Source organism: Anabrus simplex, chromosome 5, assembly GCF_040414725.1.
Source record: "Anabrus simplex isolate iqAnaSimp1 chromosome 5, ASM4041472v1, whole genome shotgun sequence".
NCBI classification, from domain to species: domain Eukaryota; kingdom Metazoa; phylum Arthropoda; class Insecta; order Orthoptera; family Tettigoniidae; genus Anabrus; species Anabrus simplex.
Window position 1 is genome coordinate 372,042,300 of NC_090269.1, and position 23,222 is coordinate 372,065,521.

General features: G+C 37.8%; 1 protein-coding gene across 6 annotated transcripts in view; it reads left to right on the forward strand.

Annotated features, from left to right (window-relative positions):
• The window catches only part of RIC-3 (RIC3 acetylcholine receptor chaperone), a 292,250-nt gene that overhangs the window by 60,646 nt on the left and 208,382 nt on the right, over window positions 1-23,222 (forward strand). For all 6 annotated transcript variants that reach the window (XM_068227672.1, XM_068227674.1, XM_068227673.1 and 3 more), the window contains one exon: window positions 4,938-5,081. In XM_068227672.1, the coding sequence (XP_068083773.1) occupies window positions 4,938-5,081 (144 nt within the window). The remainder of the gene's footprint in view (window positions 1-4,937; window positions 5,082-23,222) is intronic.

The window sequence follows — 23,222 nt, forward strand, 5'->3', positions numbered from 1 at the left end:
GATCCTTCAGTATTGGTGCACCTTCTCCTAGCCTTCTAAGAAGGCCCCAAGCCTTTCTGCTAGAATGAGTAAAATCTAAGCTTTCGACAGTTTCAAACCCATTTTTGTCTTCGGCAATCATTCAAGCTAGCCAGAAGTTTGTTAGCAGTTTCTGCATCCCTGTTTTGTTGGAAATTCTTAAATAATTCCCCATTCTCGGCATTCCAGCCTGGAACATATTCTTTCTGATAGCCCCTGGGCATACATTTCTTAGCAGTAGATATAACTGCGCCAACAAGATGTTGATAACTTTGGTGATTTGGGGGAATCCAACAAATGCATTTATCTAGTTCTACAGAGAAAATTCCATCGGGGACATGGCATTGAACGTATAATGGGAATTGTGACACATAATTCGAGTATTACTGGTCTATGCTGGCTATGAGGGAAATCTCCCATCACTTTGCGTGTAGTGTGCAAGGGATTTCCATTTATATTGGAGCTGACAAAGGATAAATCTGGATTTGAATCTCTACCCCATGTAGCAGATCGAAAAGTTCCTCGATCTTTAGTGTCAGATTTATTTATTTATTTATTTATTTATTTATTTATTTATTTATTTATTTATTTATTTATTTATTTATTTATTTATTTATTTATTTATTTATTTTAAGGTTTTAGCCAACTTAGGTTTATGGAGGTTTTCTTCTTTTTGTCAGCCCAATACTGTTTCATCCTTTCTGAACATAAATTTTTTTTTCTGCTTCTGGAATCACTCTTCCTATTCTCTGCTTGTTGATTTTTGTCTGTAGTCTAGTGTGTTTATCTTTCAATATTTTGAGTGTATTGGTTTTGTATTTTAAATCTTCTATTGTAATATGCAACTGTCTCATGTTGTCTTTAAGTTCTGTGATCCATCTAATATTATTCTTACTCTTACTCGTCCATTATTTTTCTACTGATTCTATTTTCTGGTGACCGTATTAGATGGCCTAAGAATAATATTCGTTTCTTTTTCAATTGTGCTAGTCACAGGTTCTATTTCTTTATAAACTGTCTCATTGGAAACTAGTCTCCAGGCTCCATTTACATAATTTTTATCCTTTCTAACTTGAGTACTCCATCTGTTGCAACTGTGTTTGTTGTATTGAATAATGTTTCACTTGCATATGTAATTTGTGGCTGCATGACTGTTTTGTAGTGTTTCAATCTGGTTGCTATTGAGAGACACTTTTTATTATATGTATTCTTGGTAACATGCTATGCTGTAACCAGTTTATCTATTCTATTTTGCCATGCTGGTTTCTCGTTCAGGTTATATGTGATTATTTCACCTAAATGTTTAAATTTTTCTACAATTTGCATTTCTTGGTCTCCGAGCTTAATTTTGTTTGCATGCGGAAGTTGAGTTAACATATATATATATATATATATATATATTTTCCATATGAAATTTTCAAACCAATATTTTGAGCTATTTCCTGTAAAGATTTTATTTCTTGTTTTGTTTCTTGAATATCATTGGCTAGAAGAGCTAGATCATCAGCAAATCCTAGACAGATCAAATGTCAAATATTAGATGGAGGTTGTTACTTTCGCACCACTCCATTAAGTCCACAAACATCTGCTTTAGAATACTTTCAGAGTTCATGATAAGTATTGAAATCTCCCACATAAATCGCAGGTTGTTTTGCAGTTGGCGCAACATACTGAGGCCATAAAATACATGGTGGTTTGTAGATGTTGATGATTGAGACATTATTCAGTCGAATGACTAGCTGATTAACGTTTCCATCCATGCTTTGAGATAGTAGCTCAGCTTCTTTGATCTTATTACGGACATATGTGGCTACTCATATGCTTCATGGTAAGTTGCTCCTAGTGCCGTGCACCCAGCAGTACAACCTCTAGTACGGAATTGTTCTTCATTAGCTACATGCGTCTCTTGAAGGACATCATCATCTATGTCGTTCTCTTTGAGTACTTTTCAGAGATAATCACACTTTGCTCTGCTGATACTTTCTGTATTGAGTTGGAAAATACGAATAGTGAGACCAATGTTGTTGTTTTTTTTTTTTTTTTAACATGAAACAGATTATTACTAAGCACAAACAGAAATGGAGCCAATTAAAGTTTGAATTTCGCAAGACTACTCAAAATAATAGAATAAGCACTCTAATTTCTAATAGGTTCCTACAGTACATTACAATAATTTTTAAACTACGTTCAGACGTATCCTAATTACAATAGGTTATTACTAAGCACAAATAGAAATGAAAATTCCAATTAGGCCTAAAGTTAGAAATTTGCAGGAACTACACAAGGATTACCAACTTAGTTAAACACGTAGACAGATTAATATTACTACTACTTTATCCTATTATGCCGTTTGGTTAAATGCTAAAGTATTGAAAGGGTTACTGTACACAAAGGTACACACGAATATAACAGGCAAGATACTATCTAATATATCGTATCTACACTACAATTCTCAAGTGAATAATTTATCAAGGGGAATATTTGATGAATTTACATGCTCTTTGAAATCATTTAAGGAAACAAGAGGTAAACAATTGATAGAGAATCTGCCACCGGGGCAGCAGTCCTAAATGCAGACCAATGATGATTGGCTGATACCTATACACTATCCTCTATAGAGATAGGCGATACCCAGTATGTACCCGTGGACCATATTCACATCATGTATGTGATTTCTCTGACTTAAGACACAACCTGCCGGGATCACTCAGTCTTGTGTTAGCCAATCACAAATCTACTACTGATCATCATTCACTCTTTGGGTGAAAGTTGATTGAATATAACTAAATAACTAATTTTATCATTCAGTATGTTCAGCGTTTACAATCTGGTATGGTTCTGATTTACCCAACTTTCATTCAGGTGATAAACTTCGATATTTCATACCTGTCTATCTTCATGCAATTGGTCTTAGGAAATTCACTCTTGCATTAGTAATATCTAAATGCTCTGTAAGTTTATTTCTTTGCCTTGAGAATATTTCAGATTTGCATGGCAACATGTGATAGTGATGGTGATTGCCATTTTAGGGTGAAGTACAACTAGACATAAATCTCCTCATGGCAGCATGTTCCATGCTTGTAGAATGTAGAAATCGTAAACTGAATGCACAGTGTAGTTGGCTAACAGCTCATCTTCCATGATCAAGGTTGCAGAATCCAATTCTGATGCTGCTTCCTGTAAAAAAAAAATTTAAAAACCTGTAAAATTTTGTATTCCTATCGTATATTGGACAAATCATTTTGGAATCCTCTACTGATCTACAGATTAAAATGCAGTATGTGACTTTTTGCATATTTTCCTACCAAGAAATTATTTTTTGCCTGATAATGCTATTATTTTCTCCGTTTGAAACAGTAGTCACAACAGTTGAGCAGTTATTTCCATACCTGTGTTTTAGCAAGTGGGACTAAACATTGGAGAGAATATTTGTCAGTATGATGTAGATGTTGATTCCCATAGGGAACCTAAAATATTTGTCCTGAACTCAAAATATTTGTCCTGAATGAGTTCAGGCCAAATATTTTAGGTTCCCTGTGGGAATCAACATCTACATCATTTGATGGCCAGGCAGGCATCAATTTTTGGAAATGAGACATAGCTCTCATAGTGCATTGGCACTGCTGGTGGCTTCAAGTAGCCTATGCAGTGGCCTCCACGGTATGCACTAGCCTTGCGTCTTGGGTGGTGTGCTAAGTCCCAACTGACAAGCCTAACTTAGCACACGAGGGCGAAACGCAGGCAACCAAGAATGAGTTAGCTGGAAAATTTATAATGTCCAATAAAGGACCATTATATTGGTATTTGTCAGTATTCTTTAAAAAATTACATTATTTTATTTATGCAAGTAATCTGTAATACAAGGTTACCATGGATTTTATGTTATCTATAAAGTCACTGACTTACAAGAGTTTGAAAAGAACTGTTCTAGCTTTGAAAAGTAATGCAATAATGATACTGGTTGTGAGTTCAGTTATGTCAGATTGGATCTGAACTTCCAATCATTATTAGTAATCAGCTGTTTGATATGTAGAGATCATTTTAAAACGGGTAAAGGACAATCCTTTTCTACATTAAAACTTCTTAGTGACTTTCTAATATATATCTATCTAACATTGTTTCAGGAGGAATTATAAATAGTTCAGGAGACAGTAGTATGGACTATTTCAAGTAGAGAAGGTTGCAATATACAATGTGTGCGAAATTACAGCTGTTTTTATAGTACGCATAAGAACACCCTTAAAAAAAATTATTTATGGTGAACTGTTGATGTATTTATTGATGCAAAAACCCTACATAATGGGGCAGTAATTCAACCCAAATAACTTACTGGTTAGCTGCCTCTGTGGATCCGTGGTAGAGTGTCGGCCTCCGGATCCCAAGATAGCGGGTTCAAACCCGGCAGAGGTAGTCGGATTTTTGAAGGGCGGAAAAAAGTCCATTCGACACTCCATGTCGTACGATGTCGGCATGTAAAAGAACTCTGGTGATACATTTGGTATTTACCCGACAAAATTAATTAAATCTCAGCCATAGACGCCCAAGAGAGATCCGGTTTACTCTAGGTCCGCTAGATGGCAGACAGAGTAAACCGGAACGTCGAAATTGACGTGCAGACAGCCAGATGGCGTCAAATCGAAATGTCTGCAAACGGTAGCTGAGGCCATACGATTATTATTATTATTATTATTATTACTTACTGGTTCATAAACCTTACATAATATGTAAGAGTTAAACACAAATAACTTATTAATGCATTCATTGCTGCACAAAACTTGTGTGTACACATATTGTTAATTGAACTCAAGTTTAATGTATATGGTGTAGTTTACTGCCTCCTGACATATTTGCCACCTCCTGAAATACCTGTATAAACTTTGGTAATGCTACAACTTCCAGATTCATTTATTTTGTTCTAGCCTGGCCCTATACCAGGTATGCGGCCCCCAATGGGAGGTGCAGGCCATGTGGTTCCAGCTCCCAAAGGAAGCAGCACTATGGGAATAATCATGCCCATCTACACTATTGGCATCGTAATATTCTTCATGTATACTATTATGAAGGTATGAGACCCTTATGATGTATGGTAAAACTCTGCTATATCCAGAACCCCGTTGTAACCGCAGTTTTTGTAATGTCCCTTGAAAATTTGTTTATTAATCTTTGTAGTATCCTTATTTACAATGAGAAAGCTTCTGTAATTAATTTTATGTACTCCAGAGATTATATTGAATGCAGTCCGTCATCTTCAGTACCATTTTCTAGTTGGGTGCACTAGTGAGCTCTTGTCAATATGAGAAGGCGCTGCTGAAGTCTATTAACAATACCCATTGACTAGTGTAAACAAACATTCAAATTTGAAATGAAAGGGGAGAACATATTTTCGTACTAAGTGCAAAAGTAGTGTGGCTGATAGTTGTTCACTCAGAAATGAAGGCTGAATAAACAGTCGCTAATTTTAATACTAGGTACTGAAATTAAGTAGGATAGAGAAGTGTCCATCGCAGGTTTCAGAGTTTAGTTTATATATTCCTGTGTCATTACATTTCAGAAAGGCTATTCCCACATAAATTTGATCATTACCCTACAGGGATTTCAAATATGCTTTCATGATACATATAAGGTTATGTCAGGTGATGCTATTTGAGTAAGAAAACTGAAACATTTACCACACAAGCCTCTGGAGTTATACTGTTACAGTTTTTAAGAAATGCATGTGCTCACATAGTATTGGCATTAGAATAAATAACTAGTAAGATGCAACATGGAAATCATCCATGCAAACATAAGTTTTGAACAAACTGATTGCTGTTTCATACCGGTTCTAATGTCTTCTCTCCCCACCCCGACTCTTACAGAAAATTAGATATAATAACAATCCGCTATAGTGAGTAAATTTTTCACCATTATGAATTTTCACTGTAACAGACTTTTACTGTAAATCTGTGATTTGCTTGTGATATTGTATGCATTTTGTGTGTATTGCTGTAAACTTCCAGTATACTGTACTGGAATATTGTATTTTGGGGAAGGATGAGAAAGATGGAGAGAATGAGTGTGAAGGGGCATCCCAGAACACTGGTGTTGTAAATAGGAAGATTGAACAATGGAAAATTAGAATTAATGTGGAAATAATCAAGATCATGTTGAACCAAGAGGGGGAGGGGAGATACCGTGTTTACTCGTGTATTAGACCCCCTCGCGTATTAGACCCCCCTGGCTTTTCGAGACGAAGAAAATGAAAAAAAAAAAATCTCGCCTATAAGACCCCCCTACGTAATTCATCAGAGAACGATGACGATTCCGCTTTGAAGCGGGTACAAGTCTTATTGCAGCTCTGATGACATCGCACAAATTTGTGAATAGTTTCATCCGTACGACCTACGCAATGAAAAACGTGTCGAATCCATGCGGTACATCTGTGTTTCGTAGTTAAGAAATGTCCGCCTCTGTAGCTTACGTCTACTGCAGCTCTGATGACGTCGCACAAATAGATGAATAGGCCTAGCTTCGTGTCCAACCCGCATTGCAAGCATGCATCAGTCATGCTATGTCTTTGTTTTGTAGTTAATAATATCCGCCAGCGTAATGGCTAGCACAATTAGTTGCTGTTTTCGGGGGTCTGACTTTGATTCCCGGTACCGTACTGCCAGAGATTTACGAATGGCAGGAAGGGTGATATGCGGTAAAAGTGGTACCTGTAACTCCCCTCCACTAGGTGTGTGTCTAAAAAGAGCTGTATGACCTCGGGATGAGGATACAAGTTTACTTTAGTTGAGAAATATTCGCGGTTGTTGCTATTTATACAGCAGGCGAGATCATTAACAAAATGGTCATTTAATATCTCGTAACTCGGGCCAATATAGATATATATTTGGAGAGAAGTAAGGTTAAAACGTGATAAAAGCTATCCAATTCAGACGATCATTTTACTCACCAACGTACCTAACAAATAATAATAATTTTATGTCCCGACGTACTTTAAACGATTTTCGGAGACGCCAAACAAAACATACTATGGTATGCGTTAATAAAAAAAAAGAGACAACCGACGTACAAAATTAAACATTATGATAATAAAACTCATTACCGCCACACCTGTAGATATCCATAAATGCGGTATATTTTCGTGTTATTTATTTTTATTTTTTCCGTCGAACGTTTTGCATTATCAGGGCGATTATATACCTAACCTAAACAACGTGGTCTGTCTTATCTCATGGACAGCTGTTTACGCAAATCCTAATGTGATAAATGTAGACAACAAGCATGAAATATACTCAAAAATAAGGCTCTGTGTTTCAACAGCCGCAGTTATCAAAAGAATGTTTCCAGTTACTATATATTACAATCGGAAGTACAACTCGTAACATATGCTAGTTAGTTATCAGCTGATGGTTTGGCATGCCTTCTACAGTACGGCTTTATTCGGAAGGAGTGGCTTCTGCTACATATACACCAACTGGGAATATCAGAGACCATCTGGGAATAGATTTACACTGTTTAGACTCTGTAGTCGGGAACAAAATTATTTTTAAAGGGTTCAAAAAGACGGGACCTTGCATGCTCTTGATTGCAGTGCATGGCTTGAAGAGAATGAACAATGAAGCATGGCTGATGCGACTGACGAGAGATAGCAGTGAAGATGACATCACTTAGAATGGTGACACGCCGCCAGCAAGGCAGGGAAGTTGGCGGCGCATGGCTATAATTCAAATGAAAGCAGTGATTAGGTTTACTGTGTGGTAGGCCTACTGCTGAACTGACAGAGACAAATGACTCTCCATTAAGTTCTTTTGTATCAATATTTAATTATATGATAACACAATACCCTTATCCCTTTCTTTTACGGGATCGAGTATGAAGTGAGACGAATCTTCGTAGCGAGTTTTTACGGCCGTATGCCCTTCCTGACGTCAACTTCACCAGAGGAATTAATGAGATGTATCGAATGACGTGATATGAGTAACTAAAACGGACTTTTATGCGTACCGTAGGCCTGAAATTCGTGTTCACCATTTTTTGTCTTTTTACGTTTAGAAACACTGCCTTCCGACGAAAATGGCCAATATAACTTAAATACATTCTAAGTTTGTTAAATAATAGTATAGAATGTTTACACGTACAATTTATAGCTCTTTATAACCTAGAAGTCATGTGTTCGCTGCACAAAATTTTGAGGTTATCGCATATTGGACCCCCCTTTATTATTTTTGGCTGTAAAAGTGGGGAAAAAAAAGGGGTCTAATACGCAAGTAAATATGGTAAATTGGTCTATGTAAAGACCATAGACTACGATTTTTAAATGGACAATTTCTAGTTCTTAGAAAATGAATGTACAGAGAATTTAAGACTTGATGTGTAAATTAGGAGTGCTTTCAGTAATTGCAGAGCATGTGAACTATTTTGGAATAAAGATGTAGCAGTGAAACTCGTGAAATAATCTATTAGATATTACGTTACAACAACACAATTGATACCAGACCAGTGATAATGATGATGAAAATGAAATCAGATAGCAAAAATGAGTACTCTGAGAAGTACTGTATTTATCCATGTAACTCCCCACTCCCTGTGTAAAACCTGCATCCTGTTTAAGGCATGGTAAAAATTTGAAAAATTGCAGTGTATGCATTTATCATACACAACTATTCATTCAACGAATATAGGTTAAAGTTTCAGCATTATACAACAAGAGTGTGTGTTGTACATGAAAACATGTATAATTGTTCAGTTTTTGTGTAATAGGGGTAAAATGAGGTTTTAAAGAGTGGAAAGTACATTGGGCATGTGTAAACAAAATTGGCATATCCAAAGTGTGTAAATCATTCATAAGTTGGCACATTTATCAGAGTCATAAATGAAATCAAGGGTATATTCGTGATGTTTTCACCAAAAACAAATATCGTACTTATGTGGATAATCCCCACATTAAAGAAAAAAAAATTGTCAGAAAGTGGGGGGGGGGGTATTTGCATCAAGGTTGGCAACACGATCTTGGCTCACCTAGTTTTTGATCTTGATATTAGTTCACCTCCAGTGAGAAGATAACAAATGCCCGGCAACTGAAAGGAAGTAAATGTATGAACTATTACGAATATAATTCTGAGTGGGGTTGCTATGGTGGGAAACCTGTGTAGTTGGGTGCGGGCCCAGTGTTGCCAGTTCAACAGTTTTCCTGTTAGATCTTAAATGTGTATTATAAAGCAAGACTTTATATTATAATGCTAATGAAAATAAGAAGTCTGCAACTTCTTGTGGGTGGAGGACGCAGATGAAAAATACGCCCACGGTATCCCCTGCTTGTCGTAAGAGGTGACTAAAAGGGACCCCAGCGGCTTTCAACTTCGGAGCGTGGGTTGGCAATCATGGGGTCCTTTAACAGACTCCTGACATTGCTTCCACTTACTTATGCCAGGCTCCTCAATTTCATCTATCCTGTCCGACCTCCCTTGGTCATCTCTTGTTCTTTTCACAACCCGGACGGTATTAGAGCATTCGAGGCGTAGGGAGTCTTTAATTTTCACACCCTTTGTGGCTCTTATCTTTCTCTATCCGGTACTTTTCTAATGTGAGAGTAGCGTTTTTTGGGTTCAACTATTTACTGGATACTGCTTAGAAATGACAAGTCGTGTAATGGGGACACGAATATAAATTTATTGCCGAATTGCACATAAGGATAAATAACACTATCATAATAAAAATCTCCACACAAGAAAAAAGACAGTATACAAAATAAATTGACTCGCCTGAAGGGCGTTCATTGACCTCAACTCATCACAGACTTCATCTGGTAATGAAGTATAATCGAAATCTGGCAATTAAATATAATCTTATCTCTCTCAGAATTGTCCTTTCCTTCGATCGATCACCTTCATCATATCATTTGAGCAGATGTTCCCTGCTTAATACACTCTATTCTTAGCACGTATGACCAGGTCCCAATGCTACTTACTTATCACATGAGGAAAATATTTACATAAATACATAACACTTGAGCAAAATTCTCCAGACTTTCCGCGTATCCTGACATGAAGACTCTCATTGATAAACACTGGCCTGTTTGGACTTAAATCTATATATATAAAATAGCTTGTCCTGACTGACTGACTGACTGACTGACTGACTGACTGATTCATCATCGCCGAGCCAAAACTACTGGACATAATGAAATGAAATGTTGAGGATACATTCATATTAAGATCTAGGTGCTCGCTAAGAGAGGATTTTTGGATATTCCGTCGCTAAGGGGGTGAAAAAGGGGGGTGAAATTTTAAAATGAGTGAATCTATATCTCAAAACTTTAAAAGTTTACAAATGTAAAAATTGGTATTTAGAATCTTCTTTAAAAATAAGGAAATACGTATTTTTTTGTTTTCAGAAAATCCCAATAGGAGGGGTGAAAAAGGGTGAAAAAGGGGTTGAAAGCCTTTAATCAGGATACCGGTACTTATATCTCAGAAACTGAAGGTATTACAGACCTGAAAATTGGTACTTTTGATCTCTTTTAAAAATAAAGAAACATGTATATTTTTGTTTTTGGAAAATCCCAATAGGAAGGGTGGAAAAGCGTGAAAAATGGGTTGAATGTCTTTAATGAGGCTACTTTTATTTCAGAACCTGAAGATATTACAGACCTGAAAATTGGTATTTGGGATGTACTTTAAAAATAAAGAAACCGTATTTTTTCATTTTTGGAAAATCCAAATATGGGGGGGGGGGGAATTTTTAAAATGAGTGTATCTATATCTTAAAACTTGAAAAGTTTACAGATGTAAAAATTGGTATTTAAAACCTCCTTTAAAAATAAAGAAACGTGTATTTTTTGTTTTCGGAAAATCCCAGTAGGAGGGGTGTAAAAGGGTGAATAATGGGTTGAATGCCATTATTTTAATTAAGCTACTGATATCTCAAAAATGAAGATGTTACAGACGTGAAATTTGATATTTGGATTCTGCTTTAAAGTAAAGAAACACGTATTCTCGAAAAATCCAATGAAGGGGCAGGGGGTGAAAGAATTGAAAAATTTATTGACTTAATTGTATGAGAATACTTACGTCTAATAAAAACTAAAGTTGTTACAGACGTGAAAATTGATATTTGGATCTCCTTTAGAAACAAAGAAAACGCGTTTTTTTGGCGGGGGAAGGAATCATCTTGGTGGGTGGGTTTGAAAAGGAGTTGAATTCCTTTCATGAGGTCATACAAATCAAAAACTGAGGAAGTTAGAGTCGTGATAATTGGTATTTAGAAGATCCTTTACTATTAAAGAAACAAGGTTTTTGCCGGAAAATTCAATTCGTTGGTGGGTGGGGAGTGTGAAAGGAAGTGAAAAAAGTTAATTATATTTATGGGGATACTTATATCTCAAAACTGAAGGTAATAGATGTGAACATTGGTGTTTGGAATCTCCTTTAAACATAAAGAAACATGCCTTTCTGTTATTTTTGTGGGGGGGCGGGGTAAATAAACTTAACGGCGGTGGGGTGTAAAATGAGGTGAGAATAGTTGATTTTACTGTTCATAATGTACTTATAAGGAGCCTCCGTTGCTCAGGTGACAGCGCGCCTGCCTCTCACAGCTGGGTTATGTGGTTCAAATCCCGGTCACTCCATGAGACATTTGTGCTGGACAAAACCAAGGCGGGACAGGGTTTCCTCCGGATACTCCGGTTTTCCCTGTCATCATTCATTCCAGAAACATTGTCCAATATCATTTCATTTCATTTCATTTGTTATTCATTATCCATTGCCCCAGAGGAGTGCGACAGGCTTCGGCAGCCGGCACAATTCCTATCCTCACCACTAGCTGGGGGCTTATTCATTCCATTCCTGACGCGGTTGAATGACTGGAAACAGGCTGTGGATTTTCAATGTACTTATTCTGATCATAAACCGATCATTTTTAATCTTTCCTGGGTTCGTTTTCAAGAGCCATCTTTTCCTTTGGAGAACCTTCTTGGACTACAGTAGATTCTTCTGGCATATAAATGAAAATTTTAACACATTTCAAATAAACGATACGTATAAGATTGACCATGCAATTGTTCACCTCTATAATAAGGTCAATAATGCACGGAAGTATGTCATTCGTATCACCAGAAGTCCTGCGCACTTGCCTACGGGCGACAATGGTGCTGGTCATACCATCATCAATGACAATGGCAGCAGATGTAATTTACCGCCAAGTAAAGGTCTTTCATCTTGCTGTGGGGTCCAGAACATCAATAATAATAATAATAATGTTCTGGACCATCGTCAAAATGTGTGGTCCAAGCTAGAAACTGGTCCTGGCCGGGTAATGACTACGATTGCAGTCCGGCCGCGGGTTCAGTACCGCCAAGTCACCCAAGACGACACCACGCCGGATCTCCTGAAGGATTTGATCCATATTAAAAATGCTTATAGGATAAGATGGCAAAGATTTAGGGACCCAACTGACCGGGAGGAATACCTGGACCTAGCCCGGGAAGTACTAAATCGATTGCTGGAAAGAAAGACTGAAAAATGGGAGGAACTTTGCCGTAATCTCACAGAAAACGAGTCAGATCACGAATTTTGGCGGATTCTCTCAGAAGAGTTAGATCGCGAATTTTGGTTGATTATATATAAAACATTAAGCATTCAATTATAAATTTCATTACAATACCGTAGCGAAGCACGGGTATCTTGCTAGTAAAATAATAAATATACTGAACAAAACTTATGTGTACAAAAGGGCCATTCCTGAAAGAAAAAGATATATACACTTTTTCTACCCCATGTGAAAGCTTAATGCAGAGCTCTCGCATGCTGGCATAACACGGCTATTGTCCGGATTCGAACCAGGCTCCTCTAGGTACAAAGGGCACTAGGAACGTTTTGCAATATGCAAGAACGGTTCGCTGGACACCGCTGTTATGGTGTGGAATGAAAAGAGGTGTGAAAACCGGTCTAGAAGACAGCAGAGTGGGACCTTCACACCAGTTGTTACCAGCAGTGGGATTGAAAGCAAGTTAAGATGTCGGTGTGGTCTAAAAGTGAATATCGCGCAATTATCCGCTACAATTCCGCTCGTGAATTAACTGTTGACCAGTGCCTGGGGGAAATTACTCCTGTGCTGGGGAAAGGCTGGCCACATCGGACAACAATTTTCCGCTGGTACAAAGAGTTCCAGAGGGGAAATTGTGGGGTTGAAGACGATCCTCGTTCTGGGCAACCGTCTGAATCATTGACTGAGGAAAACATTGAAGCTGTGAGGAAAATGTTGCAGCAAGAGAGGCGGTTGACATATCGGCAGGTAGAAGAGACCCTCCACATTCCTGCATCAGCTATTCATTCATTTCTACATGTCCATCTCCATGTTAGAAAAGTTTGTTCCCTTTGGGTGCCCCATTCACTTTCAGAGGAACAAAGGGCACTTCGAGTAAAATGGTGCCGAAAAATGCTTAAACAGTTTGTAAATGGGACTTTGCGTAAAGTGAGTAGCATTGTCACAGGTGACGAAAATTGGCTTTATTATTACGATGTCCCAACAAAATTCCAGAACAAGGTGTGACTGTTTGAAGATGAGAGTACTCCTGTGACTGTGCGAAAGTCGATTGCAGTATTCTTCACTAGGTGGGGCATCCTGACTCGGGTTGTGCTAGAAACACAAAGGACAGTTACTGCGAAGTGGTACAGTGAGACTTGTCTGCCTCAGGTCATCCAGGCTCTCAAGCAGCTCCCTCGAAGGTCACGGCTCAATACTTGGCTCTTGCATCACATCATGCTAATGTAACAATCGATTTTCTTCCCAGATCAGGGTTGACTGTGTTTGATCACCCTCCATACAGTCCTGATCTTGCCCCATGTGACTTTGCACTCTTCCCAGAAGTGAAAGGGCGGTGTTTTGCATCCAACAACGAGCTTCTGGCAGCGTGGGATCAAGAGTGTGAAAATATAACTGAAGAAAAGTGGCAGAGTTGGTTCAGTGACTGGTTTTGATGTATGGAGAAGTAAGTGTATTGAGTGTGGTGAAAATTATTTTGAAAAAGTCTAAAGCGTTCACTCGCATTGCAAAACTTTCCTAGTGCCCTTTGTACACACATCTGAAATCCCTAAACCCTCTGTCTCTCCATAATTCTGAACAGGGGAACATCTCTTAACTACCAGTTATTATTACCATATCATTTAACACAGGTGTTCTTAAACGGAACTATTGAAAGAAAGCACAGTGTGGAATTCACGGGTCTATGGCTTTAAATGACAATAACACGGCACGCCACTCTGAATGGAGGGAAGGATGAATGAAAAAGAAGTTTCCCTTCTATTGTGCTCAACAAGGTCAAACGGTCTTTCCTATCCACTGGCTGCCACGGCCATACCCCTAATAATTACAGTGGCTAATTCTCCCCCTAAGATACACTTATTATTGCCCCCATTGCATTTATTTCTCCCATTTATTTTGTATCACTGCAGAGTTCCCAAATAATATTATTATTTTACTCTCTATTCTCTCATTCTTCACAGCCATTAAATTAGGACCAAGCTTGACAGCTGCAGTCGTATAAGTGCGGCCAGTATCTGGTATTCAGGATATAGCAGGTTCGAACCCCAATGTCTGCAGCCCTGAAGATGGTTTTCCGTGGTTTCCCATTTTCATACCGGGCAAATGCTGGGGCTGTACCTTAATTAAGGCCACAGCTGCTTTCTTTCTACTCATATCTCTTTCCTGACCCATTGTCACCATAAGACCTATCTGTGTTGGTGCGACGTAAAGCAACTTGAAAAAATTTTACTTGGGGCATTATAACCTTCGAATACCTTATTCGTATCTCATCAAAGACTATTTTGGGCGTTCAGCCTTCTCATTACTTCTCATATCGCGTATGATAGTTCCTTGGGCGTAGGGCTGTCACTGACCTTTATCTAATACCTCATTTTTTTCTCCACACTCTCCAGTAGCCGTCAATTCTTATCACTCTCACCTTACTGGTGCCCACAACAGATCCACACTATCTCACATGATAAACAAAGAATCACTCTAAATTCGAGTCTGATAATAACACTCAAAAATCAGGGGGAAATTATATAACGCCCCTATCATTGTGTACCTAAATAACACAATTTTGGATCTATCTCAGTCAGAACTCTTCACGTTTGATGTTCATGCCTTAATACTAATGTACTTTTCAGCTTAAGCATGCAAATATCTGACTGAACCCTTGCGAATCCCATGACAACCGTATTGAACAGTAAGGATGAATTATTGGACAGGGTAACCTTCACTCGTTGTTCACTGCTGTTTCCCTCCCTTCTCCCATATTCACTACAAGTCACTAATAACAAAAATACTCCTCACAAAATACTTATCAAGAAGAAAAATGTGGTTTTGTCCAGAAAATTTAGCTCTCTTAATTTTATGTTAACATGACATAAGAAAATTCAAATTCAATATTAGGGGAGACATTATTTACAATGTTTATGTCATTAAAAAGAAAGCCCTACAACATTGACTCCGGTTGCTGAGTGCACGCCAAGTACAAACTTGACATCTACTCATCTATTTGTGATCATTTTTCCTTCCACAGGGATCCCATGGTGGAGTTCTACTCGTTCATCCTCTTGGCCCTGTAGGCTATTGTCAGTCTTTGATCCTCGTCTGTGACAGTCCACCACGTTGGCTTGGCTCATCCAACTGCTACAAATCTTGAAGTAATCCAACTGATATCAGTTTCGGCATTCACCACACAAGCCTGTCTTCAGATACTACAACACAAACACAAAATTTTAACCATGGGGTTTTCCCTTATGCAGACAGGTAACTTAAGTCGAGAGCAAGGGCAGCACACACTAACATAACAGATAGGGTGACTCATAAGACTTGAGAAACGCTTAATGCCGGTTTCACCAAGCTTCGTCCGAATATACTTGATGCCTGTCAAAAATGACGACCCGTTTCTTTTTGACGCTTCATCAAAACCTTTTACATTTCATGATCACTAGTGAGCTGGAATAGACGCTCCGTTTATTTTGACACGATCTTGCATTTCAAAACAACGTTATGTCGCGATATATCAAGTTTTATTGTTTGTTCTGATTGCCATTTCTCGATTAATAATTGAAGTACTGAGCCGTGGTTGAAAATATACTTGGTTTGTATAATTTTCTGTTATAAGAGTAGTCTCAAAAATGGAAGATAATAATAATAATAATAATAATAATAATAATAATAATAATAATAATAATATTTCGTCAAAGAAGAGAGGATCCTAATTTTCTGAAGACGAGAAGAGTTTGTTTGTGAGTCTAGTTGCTGAAAGAAATGAGACAATCGAAAACAAGTAATAACAAGTAATAACAAGTAATAACAAGAAAACAGGCGGCATAAAGTTGCGTGATAAAGAGAAGGCGTGGATAGAACTTGCAAATTGCTTTAATTCTCATGAATTTCTTTGTGAAAGGTCAGTGAAATAATTGAAAATGTTTTATGACAACTTCAAAAGAAGGGCTAAGCAAAAAAGATGCCAGAATAAGGTGAATATGTTTAAAACTGGAGGTGGAGTTGCTGTAACCCCTTCATTAGACCAGACATCATCACAATTGCTAGAAATAATCAGGGACCAAGTAGAGCCTAATCGCATCCAGTAGCAACACTATTGAACCATGCAATGTACTGGTGCCGTTTGAAGAAGAACCAAGTACAGAGATCCGTATCCCTACCAGTGAAGAAACCGTCCCAAGTACAATCCATGACCTTCCACCATCAACTAGCAGTAGTAAGATATCGTGGGCATCAAGAAACGGGCCTTCTTTTAAGAAGACAAAGAAAACAGAAGCATTGAAAGCCCGTGAAAAAGTTATTGAATTGTCAGAAGCAAGAAGGGATCTTTGCAAGCAACAATTAGACATGCTGCAATTAAGGCATAACGAAGAACTAGCCTTAATATACATAAAAAAGAAACTGAAAAAAAGCAAGAAAATGAAAAACTCAGAAGTGCAGTGCTAGAGGCTAAACTTTCCTTTTATTTGACAATAGACTAAATTCTTTTATTTATTTATTTATTTATTTATTTATTTATTTATTTATTTATTTATTTATTTTTATTTTATTTTTTTTATTTTTTTTTATTTTTTATTTTTATTTTTTTTTTACAAGGTGCTTTACGTCGCACTGACACAGATAGGTCTTATGGTGGTGATGCGACAGGGAGGGCCTAGGAATGGAAAGGAAGCGGCCGTGGCCTTAATTAAGGTACAGCCCCAGCATTTGCCTGGTGTGAAAATAGGAAACCATCGAAAACCATCTTCAGGGCTGCTGACAGTGGGGTTCGAAGCCACAATCTCCCGAATACTGGATACTGGCCGCACTTAAGCGACTGCAGCTATCGAGCTCGGTAGGACTAAATTTAGTGCTGTCCCAAGGTTCCTTTTGAAATATAGTGATAACATATCTGCAAGCACTTTTAATTAATGTTTCACACTTCTACGAATTTATTAACCTATAAACTTAAGTAACATTAACCTATGACCTATTAGTAGGGACCTGAAAAAATCACATTTGCAGTAAATGCGAATTTTTGAATCTTGCACTGAATCCAAGCCTACGGTAATTCTAATGTGGAATAAAATCATTTTTACGCATAAATAGAAGTGCGACAAAATGCGAATTCTGCAAAAATGTGCTATTTTGCTGGCGAAAGCAACATATTTCGGCAAAATCATCAGAAATACTCAAAATATGATGCATACACCTTTCGACCGTTCCGATCGATGAAGAAAAGTAGCCGATCGATTGCTGCTTGCTGACTTTAATCGATATTTAAAATGGGAATAGCAAGGGGAATAAGATCTGTATCGATTATTATCGAAATGTAAATCAAGCGTCACAGAAATAACAAGATAGACGCAGCGTTATTTTCCTGTTGTTCAAAATTGAAACTATTGAAGAGTAGAAAGTCGAGCGATTGTTTAGGTTATGGGGCGCATGACAAAAACTGCGCACGAAAGGGCTCAGCAATATGCAAAGGATGGTTTATATGCCAAAGATTCAGAGAGAGTGTTTTGCAAGTATTGTAATTGCCGAGTTGGGTGGGGGAAAAAGGATAGCATTGTGAATAATGTTAAAACTTAAAAACACGTGGGTAAGCGACGCGATAACGGAAGTTCAATCCCTGATGCTAGTACGTCTCAATGAAAGCAACCTTCTGTGCTTACACAATTAGATAGTTCTAAAAGACGAAAAATCTCCAGAGATAACTTCTCGAAACGCACAGTTGAAGTATTTGCCAAAGCAAATATACCTCTGGAAAAGCTGGAAAGCAGAGAGCTAAGAGCCTGGATTACTGAGTTTTCAAATGAAGAACTGCCATGTGTGAGAACTCTACGTGAAGTATATTTACTGAGTAAGTTTGAATTTCATTGATCGGGAACGGTTTAGGTATTATGACATCGAAATCACACGCACAATTGAAGGATAACGAATTCGAGTGTGATTTCCATATCGAACTATCTTACCCGTACCCAATTGATCCAGTAATTTGAAATTATTTTGTTATAATTTGAGGTTTTTCTTCCTTTCTAGAAGTTGCATGTGATCACCATAAAAGAACAGCAGAGGCTCTAGTGAGGGAGAACATCAACATACTCTGTGATGAAACTACAGATAGATTGGGCCGTTGTATTTTTATCATATTCCAAGTCCCAGCTGGATCGAAAAGAGAGCTGCACGTTGTTTCTGTGAACTATCTTGATGCAGGAAATGCTACAAAGCTCTGCGCAGTTATAGTGTACCATACGATGCAGTTAAAGTGTTTGTTAGTGACAGTGCCACGTACATGACCCGGTGTTATGAAACATTAAGTGTGGTCATAGGGGATCATTTAATGCATGTACAGTGCTGGGCACATAAGATCATCGGCTTGGTTGGCAATAGTTTGGTCGCAGTGATGACAGATTTAAATCGTTGTTGTGATGGTAAAGTCTGCATTTTTTTAATGCAAGAAAGCGAAAATATAATTATTTATGTAAACTTTACTACAGTGGTTACACAAAACAAAGCACTAAACACAGTAAGGGGGGGGGGGGGGGAAGGTAAGAGCAACTACACAACATCAGAAACCACTACACACTCAGAAACATTAACTGAAATAACGCGGATCTCCGCTAACCAAAACATACGTAAATATCAGTAGGGCCAACTAGTGGACAATAAACCAGGGAGGTGGAAGGAACTACGACCTACTGAGGCCAAGGACATGGCTTAGGTTGCAGATTCGGAAATAATTCCCCGTGATCCTTAAATTTAAAAAAAATCTTATTTACAAGTGAAATTTTACAAATACATTCCGAAACCAAATCCACAAACTTGCAATCATACGAACTATAAGCTCCGTGATACACATAACTTGGAGGTTCTTTGATAATATCTACGTACAAGTTACAAAATTCCAAACCAACTATACATCTAGTTACAAATCCAGTTGTACAATGCAATTTACAGTGAAGTAAACGTACTCTCCAAAACTTTAGCGTACATCAAGTGACACTGAACTACCAGAGGCAAACCCCAAGGTAAAAATATCAAACTACAATCTACATATTTAGTGAAATAAGAAATGGGAATGCCTCGGAAACAAATAGGCAAGCCCAGCTGAAAAGCTAAGGCGTCATAAATCATTAATTTGGCGAATCTAGGTTAGGCTAGGGCAGACTTCTATACGAATAGCAACCGAACATTACGGAAATTTTAGCCGGAACGGAATTAAAGAGTGCTTACCCGAATGTGGCCCATCCCGGTAGCAAAGTGTCGCACACGACGTAAAACTTCAGACAGACCAAGACTGACAAAACAGACCGAATTATTACGAATGCAGCTTCGCTGACTATATATTAGGAAAACCCTGGCCTTGGAGCAGCCAATCAGAATGCATGAGTCCGCCCATTCCCACCTAGTTTCGCCAATCACAATTTCAACTTTAGTCGCGAACTTAACCTACATTCTCGAACACGCGATCGCGAACCTTCCATTTCCAGAACGGTCAGAAAATACATTCTAGGATACCTAACCAACAAAAGGCAACATACCCTGTTCAAAATTTATGTAACAAAAGTTTCTGGATACTTACAGTAAATATAGGACTGAAATCTAGTATTTACAAATACATATATTACAAATATTACACAGTACGGGTTAGGTCATTACAAATAAAACATTATATCATACTTTACAAATAAAGTCTTCAAAAAACATTTTTCCACTTCCACTACATGTTCACCTGTGACAATTTACAATTCTTAACATCGAAGTATGGCGCTTCAAAGGAAGAGAAGCTTTTTCCTACACCTGTCATAACCCGATGGAATAGCTGGTTTCAGGCAGTCTTCTATTTGAGTGCATACTTTACTGATGTTACATTTTTCGAGATGTCTGACATGAAAGACATCAACTACTGTGGTATTAAGTACCTGACTGATCTGAGTGACAGAGAAGTGAATAGGCTTCACCCCCACATGGTTTTTGTCAGAGATCATGCAGATGGATTGGTTGACCTTACTGAACTTGAAGGGTCTCTGTATCCTACCTCTCATCTTCTTTACCCTAACTGCATAACCTTGACACCAGTTTTACCTTCATTTGTGAGGGGAATTTTTCTGCAGCAACTAATGATGCTTTAATTAAGCTCACTCCTCTCCAGCAGGCTGCATGTAGAGACACATTTATCAAAGCTGCTCATTCTTCAACCTAAAGACCCCAACCGTAAGCATTTTGTGTCAATTTCTCAAGCTTTGTATCCAAAAAATATAATTTTGAATAACACTAATAAATTAGATGAGCTTGAGAAATTGTTTGGAGTAACAGATGTCTCACGAAACAATGTCTGGTCTGGTTACTGTTCTCTGAAACATGCAATTCAAACCCAGATGAAAGAAAGTGAAAAATGTGATGTCATGCTTGCATTAACTGCAGTTCAGACATAGTTCAGCATATTTGCTAAATACTGTCTTGAGTTGTTGTGGGCCCCAACGAACAATGTAGATAGTGAGTGCGTGTTGCCTCGTTACAATATGGTGGTTACAGACAGACGGTGCAATATGAAAAAAAGCAATGCCGAAGTACTGACAAGGCTTTCGTTTGAACAATGAATTTATATTGTGTGTGAAGCAAGGACAATAATTGCACTTCATAAACTTGGAATGCGATTATTTTAACTTTGTAAATAGATGCTAATTTTGTAAAAGTAGATGCTAATTTTGGAAAAAATAGATGCTAATTTTGAAACAAATAGATGCTAATTTTTCAGGTCCCTACCTATTAGTAACAAACATACAGTCACTTAAATATTGCCTATTGTGTGTTATAGAAAACAACAAAGAGTGTGCTTGTTTATGTAATATTAGTGATACAGAACTCACGTGTTTCAAATTTATTCCACTTTTAAAGCAGTGTCTTTATAGAAATGGTTTTCAACGATTCTGTTCCGATTAATAACTGGAGAAACCATCTTGATCAGCTAAGCCAGGTAGGCCTACATTAATTTTCTCGAAGACTAAATAATTCCTGTTAAATCGTCTTTTTTCTTCTAGGTAGCGATGGAGTTCTTCATCTTCTGGGGAGTCTTCTTCCTTTGTTTGCATAGCAATATTATGTAGCACAGCAGTAGGCACAATGACAGACAACGATGTTATTACTGTTGCTTCTAAACCCAGTGATAAGGCCAGAAATCTCCTTTTCCATACTCCATGTTGTCGTTCAGCAGTGTTTATTGTCTAAATATAGTCTTTGTTGTATTTTTCCTCGCCTTGATTTTGTGGATTTAAGAATGGCGTAAGAAGAAAATGTGTAAGTCGATATCCATTATCCCCTAGGAGATGTCCATCTTGGATTCTTCCCGTCTCAAATTTCATTCTTATTTCAGAATTATCAAAAATAAAACTGTCATGAACCGATCCAGGCCATCTAGCAACAATATTCCTTATCAGTAAATTAGCATCACAAATAGTCTGTACATTAATTGAGAAATAGGACTTAACTGTTGCAGAGAACTTCTGCATTATGTCCACCAGGAGACAGTATAGGTATATGTGTACAGTCGATGGCGCGAATAACTAAACGAGATTCACCACCTTCAGGAAAACTCACATACAGGGGTCTCAAGGAACCAGTTGCTTCAGAAACTTTCCTAATTTAGCGACAAATTGTTGATTTAGATATACTATTCACATATGCTATACTGAAATTCAACTCAAGCCCTTAGCGGTCCCTTTGATGTTAGTCAGACTTCTGGTCGGTCAAAAGGCTTCCGCAGCACCAAATAGTTCCTTAGGTTTGTTACTTGTTCCTGAAGTCAGAAGCTTTTTTCAGTTTGGTTAGATATTCTGGTGAACTGACTTGACGAATTAAAATTTTTGGCCCTGTGTAAATATGGAAAATATATCACAGGTTGTATGTTATTTGGGTTCGTTACCAACTCTTATATTTCATACGTAGATGGCTATGAATAGTTATTGTTCCCAGTGGTGTGTGTAGCAAAAAAAAATTTTTAATATGATATTGATATCTTATTGCACTGTGTACTTAGCAAGCTTTGTTCGAGTTCATTCCGTTGCTGATAAGTTCGCATAATATGTGCGACGTTGAAGATGGATCCAAAAAACTATTGGCAATACCGGCTGCAACAGCATTTTAGTGTTCATAGTGTCTGCCAGCTGTGAGCAAGACGTGTGTGATGCTGTGATGCTTGATTCCCCTGTGAAATACTTTAAAACTAACAAAAGTGGAGAAAAGTAGGAAATCTAAACCAAATTGTTTTAAACGTTTACAGCCTACGAGATTAGAATCCACTGTGGAAGAAGTGAAAAAGACCGCGCAGCTGACCGTGTTTCTGTGTACAGTGTTTACGCCACTCGCTTGGAATTTAAACTCCACGGAAAATCCAAGTCTCCAGTGCAAGGTCGATGTGCCAGCTCATTTCAAACTATGCACTCACCGTAAATAAAACAGGAAGGGCCTTAACACAGTTTGGGAATAGGATCCTTGGCGTATTCGATGATGATAATATTATTATTTGTACTTTAATTTATATTCGTAACCGCCCTCTACCTGCAGAAATGTTGTTGAGGGGATCATGAGTTCGTTTTTACCTTCCGAATGACGAGGCTACAATATTTACAACATTCCTGGAAACATTGTATTTTGCAATCCCACTCTAGGGTGGGATTTTCAGCTTTTAGAACTGTGAGAAA